Source organism: Bos indicus, chromosome 1, assembly GCF_029378745.1.
Source record: "Bos indicus isolate NIAB-ARS_2022 breed Sahiwal x Tharparkar chromosome 1, NIAB-ARS_B.indTharparkar_mat_pri_1.0, whole genome shotgun sequence".
NCBI lineage: Eukaryota > Metazoa > Chordata > Mammalia > Artiodactyla > Bovidae > Bos > Bos indicus.
The window spans coordinates 65,340,775-65,361,673 of NC_091760.1; the positions used below are offsets into that span (position 1 = coordinate 65,340,775).

At 36.5% G+C, this 20,899-nt stretch overlaps 1 protein-coding gene across 4 annotated transcripts in view; it reads right to left on the bottom strand.

Moving 5' to 3' along the window:
• GSK3B (glycogen synthase kinase 3 beta) overlaps nucleotides 1–20,899 on the bottom strand; it is a 219,434-nt gene that overhangs the window by 68,361 nt on the left and 130,174 nt on the right. For all 4 annotated transcript variants that reach the window (XM_070795432.1, XM_070795283.1, XM_070795329.1 and 1 more), the window contains exons 4-7: nucleotides 13,344–13,454; nucleotides 9,976–10,106; nucleotides 5,362–5,468; nucleotides 1,685–1,782 (exon numbers count right to left, since the gene is read on the bottom strand). In XM_070795432.1, coding sequence (XP_070651533.1) covers nucleotides 1,685–1,782; nucleotides 5,362–5,468; nucleotides 9,976–10,106; nucleotides 13,344–13,454 — 447 coding nt within the window. The remainder of the gene's footprint in view (nucleotides 1–1,684; nucleotides 1,783–5,361; nucleotides 5,469–9,975; nucleotides 10,107–13,343; nucleotides 13,455–20,899) is intronic.

Sequence of the window (20,899 nt, forward strand, 5' to 3'; positions counted from 1 at the left end):
AAGAACTGATTTTAAAGATAAACATTTGCCATCAACTCGAGGCTATGAAACACTGACTCTGAACCATGATTAAGAGAAATTCCACAGGCTTCTCAAAAGAAATTCATTCTTCTAATCAGTAGACTTGTATTACTCAATTATTATATTAATTTGAATTACATCAATGAAAAATTTGTGAAAATTTGTTTTTCTGTTTTCTGTTCTGTTTTGTTTTCTGTTATGTATCTCAGACATCCTTGACTTCCATTTTTTGCCGACAAAGCCTAAAACGTTTTATCTAGCCCTTTACAGAAAGTTTGCCAACTCCTGTATTAGAATACTAATTTGAATAATAACAAAGAATGCAAAGGCTTTTAGGAAACAAGAAAATCAAAATATCCGAACTTAGATCTGAGTGTAGTGTAGCAATCAGAAAGGAAGCAGATCTGCTGAACTAAGTTGAAAGCTTCAATCTGAAACTAAAAGATGAGTTACCAAAAAAAGAGGGCCAAGACCAGTGATCTCAGGTGCAAATCATAAGAAACTATATGGATAGTAAGGAAGATTCTTGATCACACATGGTGTTGCACACAGTGATACTTAGCAAAATCATTTTTTCAAAAATATTTTTGCAAATCAAGTACAAGGATTTTAGAACAACTTAAATCACAGTCCAGGGAATAACTAGCAAAATTTAAAATGAACAAACAAGGACGTACTGTACAACACAGGGAAATTTGCTCAATACTCTGTAATAACCTAAATGGGAAAAGAACTTGAAAAAGAATGGATACATGTATATGTATAACTGAATCACTCTACCCGGAAATCAATGCAACTGTTAATCAACCATTAGTGAAAGTCACTCAGTCGTGTCCGATTCTTTGTGACCCCATGGACTATACAGTTCAAGGAATTCTCCAAGCCAGAATACTGGAGTAGGTAGCCTTTCCCTTCTCCAGGGGATCTTCCCAACCCAGGGATCAAATCCACCATATGCCAACATAAAATAAATTTTTTAAAAAATAAAAAAATACATACATAAAAACAAAAACTACAGAGGCTCACTCAGCACAATAAAAACTAAATTCAAGCTGTCCAGATACAGAACAGGCTGCATTCCAAAGTAGCACTATGATGTTTGAAATATTCAAGAAAACACTGAAAAACCACCTCCCAGGAATGTAACTAAGTAGGTTCTTTCATTGGATGGGGAATTGGGACTACAAAACCGCTAGGGAGATTTTCAATTTTCCATTCTATGAAACATTTGGAAAATCAAGACTAAAACCCAATAGGAGGTAGGTGTTGCTTCAGACAAACTAAGCTTATAATCAACCATCTAGTGGTCTAAATATAGAAACACTAGATATTTCTAAAGGGGGAGGTTTGAGAACTTATTTAAGATATCAATATTAAAAGCTTTAAAATCTTAGTGCTGCTATTCTTAAGAAATAATACCCAATATCCAAGATAACAATACTTTGCTATGATGTTGTTAACAAAGGTTTTGACAGACCTAATAAATAAAATCATATTAAACCCATACGTAAAAATTCTGCTTCTATCAAGTGGTCTAGTAATACACACTCATTTTTTTCATTTTATAAATATTTAAATACTGACTAAATACAAGCATCTCCTATGTGCTCAGCAGAGTATACGAGCAGAGCACATGGTGAACAAAAACAGAAAACAGACTCACCTTGATTATTTCCACCAACTGATCCACACCACTGTCTCCTGGAAATATTGGCTGTCCTAGCAACAGCTCAGCCAACACACAGCCTGCAGACCATACATCTGAAGAGAAAAGAAGATAAGAGCTTATTAATATCATACTTTGTAGCTTATGTTGTGTTAAAAACTGATACACTTTCTAATTTTACTTTGATCAGAATAAATACCATAAGGAAAAGATTGTATAATCCAAAACAGAGGGGAAAAGTCATCAAATAATCCTTAATAGATTTAAAAACTGTTAAACTTACTAAACAGGAAACAGGGCAATAAGAATATTCTAATAAAGGGTAATATCTTTATTATATGTAATATCTGCATTAATTATCCAGTATGAGATGTTCAAGTCTTCAACAACCATGACAGAGATTATAGTAGGAAAGCAGAGAGCATGATTATTTACTCATTATACTTAAAAATAAGTCAAAGTGATACAATCTCTGCACATTACCAGGTGCTTATAGAGAGTAGCAAGAAGGGTTCAATCTCCTATACACAGGAGAGTAAGCCAAATGCAAATTTCAGAAAAAGAAAATTTTAATATTTTAAATGGCTAACTATTGTCTTGCAATATAACTGACAGAAAATGTGCTTAAATATATATTTTAAAATGCAAAGGCAGAAGAATACATTGTATTTTACAAATTATAAAATATAATTCACTTTTGAGTCAAACAAGAAACCTCAATTTTGACAGAAAACTTAAATTTTAATGATTTATAAATAAATTTACAAAAGGAAAAAATAAAGCATATATCCTGGCTTACCCACAACAGTCAGTCCTGGTCTAGATGACTTCCTGTGATAATAATGAAGAGCATCCCCTTTATCTCTTAAAAGTATTACCAAATGGAAAGATACATTTTATGGGCACTTTATTTAGAGCCCACTACTTAAGACTTCCTGCCAAAAAAAAAGAAGCTAATTTTCTGGATTCCTGGGTTTTGTATGAACCAACAAACAATGGCTTTAGGGAGATGAACATAAATCGTCACTGAGCTTTCCATCTATCAGTAGGGAAGGAGAAAAGTGACTAACGGCATGCGCGAAACAAATAATTTATTCAGTTTAATGCAGTAAGATGCACTATCATGAAGAACTGGAAGCTAACACAATATTGTAAATCAGCTATCCTCCAATATTAAAAAAAAAAAGGATTGGAAATCCTTGCTCCAAAAACTACTTTTTACTGGCCTAGACAAATAATGACACAAAATTCATTTAAGAAATTCAAGTTGATTTTGCCCAGCAACTCTTTTAACATCATTGTTAAAAAATATTTCTAAAATGCATTTGTATTAGTACACTTTAAAATATCCTTTTGTTTATTTACAAATCTTTCAGAGTCTTAAGAAGCAAGTTTCCTAAATCTAAACAAGGAGGCCAAATCTAGGCTTGAGAGGGTTCAACGGCCCCAGCTGCATCAGTAGACTATGGGGAATCTAGAAAGTCAGTATCTGGTTTTAGGAGATTTACTTTACTTTAGACAAGAAAATGTGAAGGAGACTGCTGGAAAGCAGGTACTCATAACATCCAAAAAACGGATTCCTAATAGAGAGAACACACTACACTGGCCCTTCTTTTCTGAGAAGATTCCTGAAGAACTGCTAAGCACATGGACATTTACAGAAGTAATAAACTCTTAAGAGGGTCAAAGGTTTATATAAACATGCCTTAATACGTCAGATGATACTTTCATGACTTTTTAGAAAGAAACAAACCACATTTATTTTAGGTGAGGCTGGCAAAACTCACCCCAGTATGAATCTCATTCCTGGTATGCAGATGATTAATTTCATATATGTGAATAAAACATAAAGCATCTAGAAAATCCAAAGACTGTCCAAAGATAAAGGGCTGAAATTTGTTCTTTGGGAAGAGTCAAGTTAATAAATACCACAAAAAGAACACCATTTTTTCTACAGTACTTTCACTAACACTTTATTTAATCCTCATGGCCACTCAGAAAGGTAAGCAAAACTGTTACTAATCTCTTTTACAGTTTAGCTAAGTAGTAATAAATCTGGAATTCAAATCCAGGTCTACTCTAACCAAAATATCCCTTTCACTATTTCTCATTTGTTCCTGAACAGAATAGGCCATATAACATAGCCACGATGAAACTATGAGCATTATAAACAACACACACACACTCTCTCTTATACTCTCTATCCAGTGAAGTAGGACACACACATACTCACTCACTCACTCTATTATACTCTCTATCCAGTGCAGCAGGTCTCAAAGTATGATCTGCAGAGCTCTGAACCTCCTGGACCTTTTCAGAGGTACTGAGGGCAAAGTTAACTTTCATACGAATACTCAGATGTTATATGTCTTTTTCACTATGCTGACATTTGCACTGATGGTGCAAAAGAAATGGTGGGTAAAACTGCTGCCTCTTGGCACAAATCAAAATGTTCCTTGGCATTTTGCCCTTTGGCCAAAAAAAAAAAAAGGTAGTATTAGTAATATATATTTCTATGTAGAGGTCTTTGTTCATATTAGAGAATTTTAACTTGTATAATAGAGAAATTGTTCAAGTTCTGATTTTTCCTTGACTTTCTGTTATTGTGGGGTTTTTATTTTATTTTTTGTTTGGTCTTGTTTGTATGCTTTTGTTTTTGGACTAAGGAATTCTCTTCAAAAACAACATATAACAATAAAATAAACTACTTGCATGCCTAAGATTGTTCCTTTCTTTAGATTCCTATTCACATCCAACTGTTCACACTCTGTATGTTCACTCCCACTGCTGCTGCTGCTGCTGCTAGGTCGCTTCAGTCGTGTCCGACTCTGTGCGACCCCATAGATGGCAGCCCACCAGGCTCCCCGGTCCCTGGGATTCTCCAGGCAAGAACACTGGAGAGGGTTGCCATTTCCTTCTCCAATGCATGAAGGTGAAAAGAGAAAGTGAAGTCGTTCAGTCATGTCTGACTCTTAACGACCCCATGGACTGCAGCCCACCAGGCTCCTCCGCCCATGGGATTTTCCAGGCAAGAGTACTGGAGTGGGGTGCCATTGCCTTCTCTGACTAGTGGGCTGAAATGAGGTAGAAGAGGTGGTCAACAAAGAATGAAGCCAACTGTCTCTATTCAATGCCTTCCATCCTTAAAGATCTTTTGTGACAACTGCTACAGAATCTGAATTTATTCACATTACTAATGAAAAAATTAGTAAATTTTTTAAAGCTGACTAAAAATTAAATAATCAGTTGAGTCAGCACAGTATGAGTGTCAGTAATATTGTAATCCTATCACTTTAATCATAAACTTAATGGATGAAAATTGTCCAACTGGAGATCAAGCTCAGAGAGAACTATTTCAGGGGAATTTTTTAAGTGAAGAAAAGGTATACTTAGAATTTATTTAAAATTTTAAGTTTAAAATAACTGTAATCTTAAAGAAATCATACAATCACAGAGGAGTAGCTTTATTATTCTCTCATAATCCAAGAAACCTAAAAGTAGAATAGTAAATATATTTTAAATTCTATACATTTTTATATACAAATCTTCAAGAAGAAACATATTTCAGGGCATATTTATATCTTTATATTTAAGTATAGATTAGTACTACTAAATTACTAAAAATAAGATATAATGCATAATCACAAGCTATTATATTCAGATACAGTACTTACCTATACTAGAGGTATAATCAGTGGCTCCAAAGATCAACTCTGGTGCCCTATAGTACCGAGAACAGATATACGAAACATTGGGTTCTCCACGGACCAGCTGCTTTGCACTAATAAAAAAAAAAATCAAAAGCAGAAATTCTTTAATTAAATCTAAATCATAAAAGAACCTTAACTGCTATCATTTGCAATATAATATTTAATCTAAGAGTCCCATAATTCCAATCATGCAATATATAAAAAAAGAAAATATGAGCCATAACTCTAACAAAAGAAACATAATTTTAACATATCACTCTGAAAAAAGAATAGTAACTTTTAAAGAATGCATTTGTCAACTGTCACCTGAAGAAAGAGTTTTAAAAAAATAAAAAAATGATAAATGTTGAATTTCTTCTGCTATTTTCCCCTGAATTTCACTCTAAAATACAAAGAAGGAAGGGCAGAAATATAATAGGTAATTCCCCTTACCAAAAAGCACTATAATTGATTATAAGAATGAATATTGCTTACCCAATATGTTTTTTAAATGGGTAAGAAATTGGCCACTCTATTAAAATTTGACTTCTGATTCAGAGTGAGTATCCCATGGCTTGCAGACCCAACCTACTTTATTTTTTCCACCATTTGGTCAATTTATTAGCTGTCTTAACATCTGCTATCCAATAAAAAAGATAGGTCATTTCCTGTAGGGCAGAGATAATTCAAAGCCTATGAATTCTAATTCCACTGTTGTAAATTATTAACAAATCAAATCACATATTCTCTAATTCAACTTTCCTTTCCAAATACTTTGTGGCATGTATTTTAAATATTAAATTAAAATTAGTTTCTTTTGAAATGTCTCAAAACAACTTGAAGATACACTGAAATATACTGCTATAGAAGCTAATCATTTTGACATACAATAATAGGGAAGATAAATACAGCAAATAAATACAAACAACAAAATCAAAATAGTAAAAAATAAAGTAACAAAAAAAAATATTTTTTTTAATCTTTTTAGGTAAAGGTACAAGAAAATCAGAGTAGAGGCAGATGAAAATAGTCACAAAGGTTTCAGTTTGGGCTTTCTTTTCTTCCATTTATTTCTGTTCACTGGTAATGCGGACCATAACCTGATCTTTCTTCATCACAAGTTTTGAAGGTGGGAGACAGTTTATCCACATACAGCAAACATTTCATAAATTATTAAATACTAATCCCTGTTTTAGGCTGTATGAAAATTAAGATACTTTCACAGCATAACTGACAAAAGTTTCTACTTTATAAAGGATTTATTAAATTAACAAGACAGATTCCAATTACATTGTCGGAAAATTCACTATAAGATAAAGGTAGTATTAGAAATACCACAGCCTACAGATTTTTTTCACTACTTGATGAAGCTGCCTTCAAAGTGTATCCCAAACTCTACTTGCTCAAATCAGACGTTAAAAACAAAACAGTAGCTCTGTTATCAGAGCCACTAAAAGTGAACTATTCTTATCATTACCACAGAAGTGAAATCCCTATCCCAAACATATTAAAACAAAGTGATTTCTATGTCCCAAAAAAAACTCCCATAGAAACAGTGTTCTAAAACTATGGTGAGAACAGAAACTCCACTAACTTGGTATCTCAAAAGTATTTTTACAGTCCACACCAGTCAGTCACTCTCAAGCAGGGGAAAGACATAATAATAAAATTCATCTGATTTGGGCATTTCATCTTACAGATGCTTGTTCAAGCACCAAATAAGAGTTTTTGATTTAAAATCCTTTACCCACTTCTTACAGTCGAAGGAACAGTTAAGAGCCCTGCAAAATGAGTTGGATCCTGTGACAGAGGTCTGAAATTAGAAAACTGTAAAAAGTAGATGATCTAAAAGGACATTTTTGTGAGACTAAGAATTAACGCATGAGAAAACAGATATGCATTTTTTTAAAGACTTTTCCCCAAGAGACAACCTGTGGAAAATATATACAATATTAAAACCAAAATTTAATCTGTGGGTTGATATAAAAAGCATTACAAAGAAGAAGAATACCAATATTAGCAGGTGTGGGTCAATATCTATAAGCAGCTGAGATGGAAAGCAAGAATTTGTGAGGATGAAAAAAACTGGTGAGAATTCAAGACATATGATGTCTGGGGATTACAAGAAGAGAGAGTACTAAAGGTAATAACACTAGAAAGGAAGTGAAAGTTTAACTGCCTGAGTTACATGTGGATACAGGCTTGATTTCATCTTGAAAAGTCAGATCAGAGAGGCACAAAATGCTCAATACTATAAAGATGAAAAAGATTAATTCTTATTACACTATATATTTTACCAAGCAATGCATTTAAGAAGACAGAAAGAAAACTGTAACCTGCAATAAAGAAGAGAGAAATAAACTAAATTGTAGAGGAAAAGGAAGAAAACACAGCTAATTAAGCCTTTTACCTAATCTCTAAATTGAGGTTAACTCTTTCACTTTTCACTTTCACGCACTGGAGAAGGAAATGGCAACCCACTCCAGTGTTCTTGCCTGGAGAATCCCAGGGACGGCGGAGCCTGGTGGGCTGCAGTCTATGGGGTCGCATAGAGTCGGACATGACTGAAGCGACTTAGCAGCAGCAGCAGCAATACACAGTTAACATAATACATACTACTACTAAGTCACTTTAGTGACTTAATAATACATAATACATAATCAGATCAGATCAGATCAGTCGCTCAGTTGTGTCCGACTCTTTGCGACCACATGAATCACAGCATGCCAGGCCTCCCTGTCCATCACCAACTCCCGGAGTTCACTCAGACTCACTTCCATTGAGTCAGTGATGCCATCCAGCCATGTCATCCTCTGTCATCCCCTTCTCCTCCTGCCCCCAATCCCTCCCAGCATCAGAGTCTTTTCCAATGAGTCAACTCTTTGTATGAGGTGGCCAAAGGACTGGAGTTTCAGCTTTAGCATCAATCCTTCCAAAGAAATCCCAGGGCTGATCTCCTTTAGAATGGACTGGTTGAATCTCCTTACAGTCCAAGGGACTCTCAAGAGTCTTATCCTACACCACACTTCAAAAGCATCAATTCTTCGGCGCTCAGCCTTCTTCACAGTCCAACTCTCACATCCATACAAGACCACTGGAAAAACCATAGCCTTGGCTAGACGAACCTTTGTTGGCAAAGTAATGTCTCTGCTTTTCAATATGCTATCTAGGTTGGTCATAACTTTCCTTCCAAGGAGTGTCTTTTAATTTCATGGCTGCAGTCACCATCTGTAGTGATTTTGGAGCCCCCAAAAATAAAGTCTGACACTGTTTCCCCATCTATTTCCCATGAAGTGGTGGGACCGGATGCCATAATCTTCGTTTTCTGAATGTTGAGCTTTAAGCCAACTTGTTCACTCTCCTCTTTCACTTTCATCAAGAGGCTTTTGAGTTCCTCTTCACTTTCTGCCATAAGGGTGGTGTCATCTGCATATCTGAGGTTATTGATAGTTCTCCCAGCAATCTTGATTCCAACTTGTGTTTCTTCCAGTCCAGCGTTTCTCATGATGTACTCTGCATATAAGTTAAATAAACAGTGTGACAATATACAGCCTTGACGAACTCCTTTTCCTATTTGGAACCAGTCTGTTGTTCCATGTCCAGTTCTAACTGTTGCTTCCTGACAGGCATATAGGTTTCTCAAGACGCAGGTCAGGTGGTCTGGTATTCCCATCTCTTTCAGAATTTTCCACAGTTTATTGTGATCCACACAGTCAAAGGCTTTGGCATAGTCAATAAAGCAGAAAGAGATGTTTTTCTGGAACTCTCTTGCTTTTTCAATGATCCAGCGGATGTTGGAAATTTGATCTCTGGTTCCTCTGCCTTTTCTAAAACCAGCTTGAACATGAGGAAGTTCATGGTTCACATATTGCTGAAGCCTGGCTTGGAGAATTTTGAGCATTATTTTACTAGCGTGTGAGATGAGTGCGATTGTGCGGTAGTTTGAGCATTCTTTGGCATTGCCTTTCTTTGGGATTGGAATGAAAACTGACCTTTTCCAGTCCTGTGGCCACTGCTGAGTTTTCCAAATTTGCTGGCATATTGAGTGCAGCACTTTCACAGCATCATCTTTCATAATACATAGTACATAATACATAATACATAGTAATACATAATACATAGTAAGGTATAATAATATTTTTTTTTAAATTAGTTCCTACTGAAAAAGGAATATATACACATAATAAATGGGAACAATTTCTAGGAGTTAAATTGCTGGGTGAAAGACGATCAGATCAGATCAGTCGCTCAGTCGTGTCCGACTCTTTGCGACCCCATGAATCGTAGCACACCAGGTCTCCCTGTCTATCACCAACTCCCGGAGTTCACTCAGACTCATGTCCATCGAGTCAGTGATGCCATCCAGCCTCATCCTCTGTCGTCCCCTTCTCCTCTTGCCCCCAATCCCTCCCAGCATCAGAGTCTTTTCCAATGATTTACACTTACAATTCTGAGAGAATTTACCAAAAATTATCCCCACCAGAAACTGTACTAGTCGATACTCCCTAAATAAGTGTAAGAAAAGGTAACTGAAAGAACAGATAGGGTAGAAGGGTGGGGTTGAAGATTAGAGAAGGAAGGAAAAGAGAGCTAGTTTACCTTCCAAAGTCACAGAGTTTCAAGACAGCTGTATCAGGATCCAACAAGAGGTTCTGTGGTTTAATATCCCGATGGCAGATTCCAAAGGAATGGATATAGGCTAAACTTCGGAACAGCTGATACATATACAACTGGAATAAAGAGTAAACATTAAATGAATATTTACTTTCTATCCTGAACAACTCAGAATCCTTAAGCAGGAAACAAAGTAACAGATTTCCAGAAAAGAACAAGTGAAATGCTGGGGATTGTTAGCACTCAATCTTTCTTTAACAAGCTTCATGGCATTTCTCTATCAACTAGCTAATTATAGTTTAGTTAACCAAAGTTATATTTGTAACATGTATATAAAACATCTTCTAACAACTTAAAAAAGGAAATTTTACAATTTGCTTTTATAATTTTTTATTTTACTAACCACAAGACTGTTTTTTTCCCCTAAGCACAAATTTAAAAACTCAGAGGGATATTCCAAATCGTATGACTAAGTAACAATTAGACCATAAGCCAGTCTTCTGTTTTGTTTTTTTCCAATTCATCATCCTTTGTCAGACCAGAGGTTATTGATACAGAGGTCTGGGAAAATTCACATGTGAACTGAGAAAATCTATAATCAATGATCTATTCAAGACATCAGTAAATCTATTAATAGCACCACCACTCTTCTGTTAACATCCTTCAGAATTAAGTAGACTTCAAAATGCCGTTTAAAAGCATATCCGAGATGACAATTGACATCAGTCAAAAAAAAAAAAAAATCAATTTTATTACAAAACAGGATACAGTGAAAAATTGGGTCTGTGTGAAAGAAAGAATTAGACTCTTGACTGGTGAAAAGGGGGTCTTTGTGTAAAGAACTTGAGTGTATCTTAAACTTTCTATTTGTTTCAAGGTCAGTGTTTTGATTCACTTATAAATTTTTCTGACTACTCACCTTCTGACTTGTAACCCAAACTTATATACCATAAAAAGAACTTTTGACATGATTCAAATCAAAGATATCAGTGTCTTGGTGAAAAATAACAAAAAGACAGTTAAAGGTAAGATAAAGCATTGACATAAGGTATCACCTATAAATGAAGTGTTTCGACTCCTACAAAAATATATCTCATCAACAATTTACATGAAATACTTAAGACAGAGGAACATACTAACAATACTATAGTAATCTCATCAGCAAAATCCATTTTATTACTATAAAGCTTAAAATTGTTACTATTAAGTGAATGTTTTGATACTCAAAACATTTACAGTCAATGCCATTTTATTTTCTAGAGTTATTTGTATAAAAGGTAAAATGCAAAAAATTGTACTTAAGATATGTGAACTTTTAAACTTAGTGAAAGTCACTCAGTCGTGTCCGACTCTTTACGAAAATGGACTATACAGTCCACGGAATTCTCCAGGCCAGAATACTGGAGTGGGTAGGCTTTCCCTCCTCCAGGGTTTAAACTTAAACTCCTAGTTAATTTTCACAATGTCATAGTTAAACAAATAACATTTTTCTAATAATCTACTACAACTTCATAATTCAGTTCAGTTCAGTTGCTCAGTTGTGTCCAACTCTTTGCAACCCCATGAACTGCAGCACGTGAGGCCTCCCTGTCCATCACCACTCCTGGAGTTTACTCAAACTCATGTCCGTTGAGTCAGTGATGCCATCCAACCATTTCATCCTCTGTTGTCCCCTTCTCCTCCTGCCTTCAATCTTCCCCAGCATCAGGGTCTTTTCCAATGAGTCGGCTCTTCGGATCAGGTGGCCAAAGTACTGGAGTTTTAGCTTCAACATCAGTCCTTCCAATGAATATTCAGGACTGATTTCCTTTAGGATGGACTGGTTTGATCTCCTTGCAGTCCAAGGGACTCTCAAGAGTCTTCTCCAACACCACAGTTCAAAAGTATCAATTATTCAGTGCTCAGCTTTCTTTATAGTTCAACTCTCATATCCATACATGACTACTGGAAAAACCATAGCCTTGACTAGACAGACCTTTGTTGGCAAAGTAATGGCTCTGCTTTTTTTTTTTTTAATTTAAATTTTATTTTATTTTTAAACTTTACAATACTGTATTAGTTTTGCCAAATATCAAAATGAATCCGCCACAGGGATACCTGTGTTCCCCATCCTGAACCCTCCTCTCTCCTCCCTCCCCATACCCTCCCTCATGGCTCTGCTTTTAATATGCTGTCTAGATTGGTCATTACTTTTCTCCCAAGGAGTAAGCATCTTTTAATTTCATTGCTGCAGTCACCATCTGCAGTGATTTTAGAGCCCCAAAAATAAAGTCTGTCACTGTTTCCACTGTGTCCCCATCTATTTGCCATGAAGTGATGGGACCGGATGCCATGATCTTAGTTTTCTGAATGTTGACTTCTCAGCCAACTTTTTCACTCTCTTCTTTCACTTTCATCAAGAGGCTCTTTAGTTCTTCTTCACTTTCTGCCATAAGTGTGGTGTCATCTGCATATCTGAGGATATTGATATTTCTCCCTACAATCTTGATTTCAGCTTGTACTTCATCCAGCCTAGCATTTTTCATTATCTATTTGGCATATAAGTTATATATATATTGATGTTTCTCCCGGCAACAACTTCATAATTATGCTGGATCAATTACCGGCCACTCTAACATGGGTTGTAGGCTTCCCAGGTGGCTCAGTGGTAAAAGAATCCACCTGCCAATGCAGGAGAGCCCGGAGACATAGGTTTGATCCCTGGGATGGAAGTTCCCTTAGAGGAGGAAATGGCAACCCACTCCACTATTCTTGCCTGAAAAATTCCATGGACAGAGCAGCCTGTCAGGCTACAGTCCATGGGATCACAAAGAGTTGGACATGACTAACCATAAGCACTATTAACATGAGTTACAGCAAATAAACAAGATTAATATTGGTATCAGGTCCCCCAAATTAAATAACACCTCAACAAAGTCTATGCATATTTAAAATCACCAAAAGTTTAAACTTCAGCTAAAGACATACTATATCTATAAATGGCAATAAAACATTGAATTTATTAATATTTATAACCATATTTTTATAATTTTATATGATATGCTTGCTCTGCACAATAAGGGATTTAAGAAATTAAATAAAAAGGTGCTATGGGTACCAAAATTAAAATCCACGATTATTTGTGAAAAAATTTGTCAGAAAGATGAAAAGTATTTTTAGTACCTGGGTCATGAAAGTTTAAAAGGTGAAGGCGTCACACTTAAAACTGTACACAATTATAATGAAATTCCAGAAACACCTACTTTGCAGCTTTCCCTCAGTATGATGCAATAATATAGTTGAAACACACCTAGCACTCTCCTCTGCTCATAATAAATACCTCTAAAATGGGAAACTGCTCCGTTTTTACATACCTTGACATAGATCACAGGGAGCGTCTGTTTGGCTCGACTATAGTGTCTGGCGACTCTGTAGACTGTTTCCGGAACGTAGTCCAGCACCAGATTAAGATAGACCTCATCTTTCTGAAAGTTTATTAAAAACAAACCAAAAAAACAAAATTAGGAACTAGTCTTTAAATATTCAAATTAGAGTAAATTCTCTATACATTCACTTATTTGGATTTTTAAAGCAAAGATTTATGTGTTCAATTTTAATTATAAAAAATAAATTCAGAACATAACCATAAGAGCAAAAACAAATCTACCACATTTTTTTAAACTAACAATTCCATGGCAAAAACACAGTCATTTCAATACTGGTAAGATTTAAAATCACATTTAAACTATTATTTTGGTTAAACGATTTTAGAGGGTATCATCTGTCATAAAATTTAGTATTTTCTAGTTTGAGAATCACGGCCCTCACTTCATCCTATCAGGAAAGGTGTCATGGTAGGAGAATAAGCACTGAACTGGGATCTAAGAGATGTGCATTGCTAACCTCGCTCTGCTAACTGATGTATGCAAGTCATTTAATCTGTATATGCTTCCATTTCTTCAACTATAACATGAAAAGCGGGGCTTCAAAATTTCTTTAACCTTACAAAAAGATTTTATAGTTATTTGTAGCCTATAATTAGTAAAATAACCACTTGTCTTCTACAATTAACTGAACAAAAACAAAAGAATAACTTATAAGGTACTGAGTTATCATACTCACAAGAATACTACAAGTCTTAGGTTTAAATATCCATTCACAGCAGCACAAAGACACCAATCCAAGTTCAGTGGAAACAAAGAAGGGAATTCCAACTAAGTACCAAGGAGGAAAGAAGAACAGAGTGCTACCTTCACCATGTTCATGTGAATATCAGATAAGCAAACTGAAGTTAAGTGAAGTGAAGTGGCTCAGTTGTGTCCGACTCTTTGCGACCCCATGGACTGTAGCCTATCAGGCTCCTCCGTCAATGGGATTTTCCAGGCAAGAGTGCTGGAGTGGATTGCCATTTCCTTCTCCAAGGAAGGAAGAACACAAAGCTGAGAATCCCTGTGTTCAAGTCTAGAACTGGTTACCGAGTGGGAATATCTGCAAGCAAAATTTCCCAATCTTCCCAGTTTGAAGTCATCTTATCTAACAAACTAAAGTGGAGAATTTCAATTTTCAGCATTTATTATGTCAGCAGTCACTGCAGAGGAAGTAAGAAAGTAAGGGTGCAGGTAAAAGAAATATCATCTAAATTCAGTATGAAAGGGCATTTCAGTTCAGTTCAGTTGCTCAGTCATGTCTGACTCTCTGCGAGCCCATGAACCGCAAGCACGCCAGGCCTCCTTGTCCATCACCAACTCCTGGAGTTCACCAAACCCATGTCCATCAAGTCGGTGATGCCATCCAACCATCTCATCCTCCATTGTCCCCTTCTCCTCCTGCCCTAAATCTTTCCCAGTATCAGGGTCCTTTCCAATGAGTCAGTTCTTCGCATCAGGTGGCCAAAGTACTGGAGTTTCAGCTTCAACATCAGTACTTCCAATGAACACCCAGGACTGATCTCCTTTAGGATGGACTGGTTGGATCTCCTTGCAGTCCAAGGGACTCTCAAGAGTCTTCTCCAACACCACAGTCCAAATGCATCAATTCTTCGGCGCTTAGCTTTCTTGATAGTCCAACTCTCACATCCATACATTACCACTGGAAAAACCATACCCTTGACTAAACGGCCCTTTGCTGGCAAAGTAACGTCTCTGCTTTTTAATATGCTCTTTAGGTTGGTCGTAACTTTCCTTCCAAGGAGTTCAGTTCAGTTCAGTCATGTCCAACTCTTTGCGACCCCATGAATCGCAGCACACCAGGCCTCCCTGTCCATCACCAACTCCTGGAGTTCACTCAAACTCATGTCCATCGAGCCAGTGATGCCATCCAGCCATCTGATCCTCTGTTCTCCCCTTTTCCTCCTGCCCCCAATCCCTCCCAGTATCAGGGTCTTTTCCAATGAGTCAACTCTTCGCATGAGGTGGCCAAAGTATTGGAGTTTCAGCTTTAGCATCAGTCCTTCCAAAGAACACCCAGGGCTGATCTCCTTCAGAATGGACTGGTTGGATCTCCTTGCACTCCAAGGGACTCTCAAGAGTTTTCTCCAACACCACAGTTCAAAAGCATCAATTCTTCGGCCCTCAGCTTTCTTCACAGTCCAACTCTCACATCCATACATGACCACAGGAAAAACCATAGCCTTGACTAGACGCACCTTTGATGGCAAAGTAATGTCTCTGCTTTTTAATATGCTATCTAGGTTGGTCATAACTTTCCTTCCAAGGAGTAAGCGTCTTTTAATTTCATGGCTGCAATCACCATCAGCAGTGATTCTGGAGCCCCCAAAAATAAAGTCTGACACTGTTTCCACTGTTTCCCCATCTATTTCCCATGAAGTGATGGGACCAGATGCCATGATCTTCGTTTTCTGAATGTTGAGCCTTAAGACAACTTTTTCACTCTCCACTTTCACTTCATCAAGACGCTCTTTAGTTCCTCTTCACTTTCTGCCATAAGGGTGGTGTTATCTGCATATCTGAGGCTATTCATATTTCTCCCAGCAATCTTGATTCCAGCTTGTGCTTCTTCCAGCCCAGCGTTTCTCATGATGTATTCTGCATAGAAGGTAAATAAGCAGGGTGACAATATACAGCCTTGATGTACTCCTTTTCCTCTTTGGAACCAGTCCGTTCCATGTTCAGTTCTAACTGTTGCTTCCTGATCTGCATATAGGTTTCTCAAGAGGCAAGTCAGGTGGTCTGGTATTCCCATCTCTTTCAGAATTTTCCACAGTTTATTGTGATCCACACAGTCAAAGGCTTTGGCATAGTCAATAAGCGTCTTTTAATTTCATGGCTGCAATCATCATCTGCAGTGATTTTGGAGCCCAGAAAAATAAAGTCAGCTACTGTTTCCCCATCTATTTGCCATGAAGTGATGGGACCGGATGCCATGATCTTAGTTTTCTGAATGTTGAGCTTTAAGCCAACTTTTTTGCTCTCCTCTTTCACTTTCATTAAGAGGCTCTTTAGTTCTTCACTTTCTGCCATAATGGTGGTGTCATCAAGACAGAAAACTACATTCAAGATATGGGCATCAAAGAACACAGCAGATGTCAGGAAAACAGTTCATTAAGATAGCATGCCATTGACGCTACTACTACCTTTACATTTTCCTCAGTCTTTCATCATCTCCTCTCCTTCCTCCACACTTAGCTTAAATTCCATGGTCCAGCATTACCCTCACTTTCTAACGAGGGACTTGGTAAACAACAGCAAAGCCCTGCTCCCTGTTTTTATAACTCTTTTTTCATCATTACCCTCAGTTTATGACCTTGCTTGCACCACTACATGATACATGTACCCATTTTCCAGCTTCTGTCCCTATATACTTTTCCTTCACTACTCTAACTAGAGATACGCTGACCAAGCCCCTTTCTAAGCCAAACTCTGCTGCATGTAAACAAACTACTCTGCTCTTCCTATTCATAGTCATGGCTCTAGTAACTTTTTTTCTGTCGATTATTCTCTTTTTCTGAAAGCATTACATGCTATTATTTCTCCTATCAATTAAAAAAAAAAAAACTCTCTCTCTAATCACACTGATCTCCACCATCCTATTTTCTGGCATCTTTAACAGCAAAATTCTTCAGAAAAGGGGTCTAAATTGACTTTCTCCAATACCTGGTTCTTCTTCTCTCTAAAACTTACGCCAATAAAATTTCACCACCACTATTCCCTCAGAATTATTCATCAAAGTCAATAATCTCCTTGTTGCTGTATTCAATGCCAATTTTCAGACATCTTTCCCCTCTCTTATACTTGACTTAGCAATGATCTGAAATAATCGATCATGTTCCCTTCTTTGAAATATTTGAATCAGTTGGATTTTAGAACACTACGCTCTTTTGGCTTTCATCCTATCTTAAGGACAGCTCTCTGGCTCTTTATTTTTTCTATGCTTTATCTCTTAATGAACAGAGGATTCTAAAGCTCAGTCCTCAGATCTCTGTTCTTTGTGTAAGCCCATTCATCCAGTCTAACAGCTCAGTATTACTAAACACTGATGACTTCCAAATTCATATGTATCCTGGACCTCTGCCTTTAAGGATATACTCTCCGGGTTAGTATATCCAATATGTACTTGACACTGTTCAGGGTAAAAACCTTAGAATCATCATTTCTTCTCCACTCTCTACTTTCTCCCAAACATATACATACATTCCCATATCAAAAGAATCTAATAGTTCTATCTGTAAAATTTATCCAGGATCCAACCACTACTTACCATCTTCACTGCTACAACCCTGGTCTGAGCTACTCTGAACTCTCACCTGGATTACTGCAATATCCTCCTGAACAGTCTCCCTGCTTCCAACTCCAGCCCTTTACAATCCACCATCAATAAAATATAAAGTAGACTGTATCTCTTCTACTCCACTTCATTAAGATTTATTCTTACAGATAAATGGTCTACAAGGTCCTACACATACACTTCCTTACTTCCCTCTGGCTCACTCCTCTCTGGAGACAAGAGCTTCCTGCTGTTTGTTGAACACATTTGGCAGGCTCTGGCATTCAGGGCCTCTGAACTGATCAATCTTTCAGTCTGGAATATTATTTCCCAGATATACACAGAGCTCACTCTATTCAACTCCTTCAAATCTTTGCTCTAGTGTGAGTTTTAGAGTGGCTTTCCCTAGTTCTCCCATTCCAAATTGCAACCCATTCCTCTACCCCTAGTTCCCATCAGCCTTCATCATTTTTCCAGGGATACTTATCACTTTCTAACCACAGAGTTTACTTTTTATTGTTGGCTTCTGCCCCATGAGGACCAAGCTCCATGAAGGAAAGCATTTTTTTTTTGTTTTGTCCTCTGCTCTATTTTCACCTAGAATAGTGTCCAGCACACAGCAGGTATTCAAAAAATACTTGCTGAATAAATGAAGATCAGAGGCAATGGATATTACCTAAAAATTAGGATGATGGTCTGCCACGTTTTAACTAAACAACACTATGAAAACTGGATATGGAGAAGAGGGAAATTGGGAAAATGAGAATCAAAGTAGCATAAGCAGCTGGAAATCTCCTATAAGAATCCAAGACCTGGACCAGGACATAGGCAATAAGGATTTTTTAAAAATGAGGCATGGGGCAGGTATACTGTATACCAGCTAGTTACACCAGACAGTAATAGAGAACCTGAGAAACAAAGAAGTTTGGATTAATTTAGCGTCTCTAAACTTGGGCTATTAGGTAGGTAATGAGACAAGGAACATAGAAAGAGCAAAAAGGTGTGAGGGGGAAAAAGTTAGTTGAGCTTTTACTTAATGAACATGAGAACATTTTAGGTAGCTATGTTTTGTAGGTGACTGGAAATACCTAGATGGTTGGTCAAGTCAAATTCAGACAACAAGAGTACAGCACAGTTAGAGACTCAGGCAACAGATGAAACTATAAGAACAGAACCACTCACTTAAGAGCGAGGAAAGGAGTATAAGATCCTTGAAACTTAAGAAGCAGGAGACCTCCGGGGGACAACTCAGCAACAAGCACTAAGAGACATAAAAGAGCAAGGAAAGACTAGCACAGAAAGACCCAAAGCTGAGTTTTAATAATCTTGAGATGGGGAACAGCAAAGTATTTCAACAGCAGGAAGGATGCAACTGAAAAGGCTTCTGAATCTGAGATAAAATGGTTCAGTGATGGTGCTGGAAAGAGCAGCTTCAGTCCACGGTGCCAGCAGCAACCAACCTGTACTGAGCTCAAGAGTGAGCAGATGATAGGTGAGAAACAGGAGGCAGTCAATCTAGTTTGTTCTTATAAAATCCCTAATGGTGAAAGTAAGGAGAGAACTGGTAACCTGAGGGGAAACAGAAGTCAAATAAAAAATCTTCATGAGCTTTTTGTTTGTACTTTTTAATGGCTAAGAGAGCCAAATTTATTTGTAAGCTGGGTGGATAAAAATAGAATAAAGTTTTAAGAAAGGAAAGGGATAACTGATGAAACAAGGTTCTAGAACATGACAAGAAGAGGAAATAAAAAACGCAGAGAAGGTATACTCTGTAGTAATTAAGAGGCAAGGTTAGCATGAGTCACACAAACTAACAGAAGTCCCAACTCTGCTACAAGTCATGTGACCACAGCAGGTTACTTTACTGCCTGAAGCCACAGTCCACTAGAGAACAGTACTGCTAATGATACATACTTTAAAAGGCTGTCATGAAATTTTAAGAGATGATCCATATACAACTCTTGAAGCATATTACCTGGCACAGAATAAAGATTTAGTTTTAACTATTATCAATTTTAAAAAGAAATAATACCACATTTTTTTCTGTACATCTAAAATAAGTGATTAGGTGTTAGGGAGAATAAGTAAAATGAATGCTATGTCTGAGGACCCCATTTCTTATAAAAGGTCATTAATACAGATATCAAAATTATTCTTTTTAAACTATTATATGATTACAGGTTTCTTGATTTTAAAAAAAATCTTTTGACAAAGCTAATCACAATATATATTTATGAATGACCTGGAAATATGTATGGTAATTTAACTCATGTGCTAAATAATCATACCAAAAGTGAAGAACAAACAGACTAAAAAATGAATGCCAAGTTCAAGGAAGATTTCTAGTTGTAGGGCTATATTTATTACACTATGACTAATATGGAGGTTCAAATTATATTTGGAGCAGCAGTTTGCAGATTAATGTAAGTCTATTTTTGTACATGTTTTCCTTTATTAAGGGCTGCAAAAGCCTAAACAACAAATGCAGATGTGTGAAGCCAAAATGTATAACACAGTAAGAGGTGGTAGCTGGTAAAATAGATTAGATTAAGATATAATTAAAAGCATGTTACTTCAAAAAAAAAAGTGCCTGTCAAATAAAACACATCAGGGGATGGATCTGCCAGTCAATTTACAATTTCCTGACTTTAACAAACCACCTAATATTGCCACAAACCTAGGGAAAATGCCTTAAAATGGAAGACCAGTTAGAATTTAAAGGATGCTAGTAGTCTAGAATGCTAAGCCAAATCAACAATAAAAAATTTAAGAAAGATAAATATAAAACCCTATGATTAAAATCAAAGTATCAATTCATTACATAAAAAGACACCTAAGACTTGATAGTCATTCATCTGGAAAATAAATGATAGGTGTAACCAAATAGAGCTCAAAAGGAATCAACATTGAGATGTAGCTAATGAAAAAATTTGATGTAATATTAAGGTGATACAAAAGAAGTACTGTGTTCAGATCAACAAAGATAATTCCACTCTACTTTGCATAATTCAGGCTTTATTTGATGTACGAATGATATTCATTTTTAGGCACTATATTTTATTCATAATATTAACAAAATACCACAAAGGAAGGTTACTAAAAACAGGTCAACTGTTCTCATTTATTACACTATAAGAAATACGGAGATTCAAATTATATTTGGAGTAGTACTTTGCAGATTAATATGTCTATCTTTTTGCTCAAATAA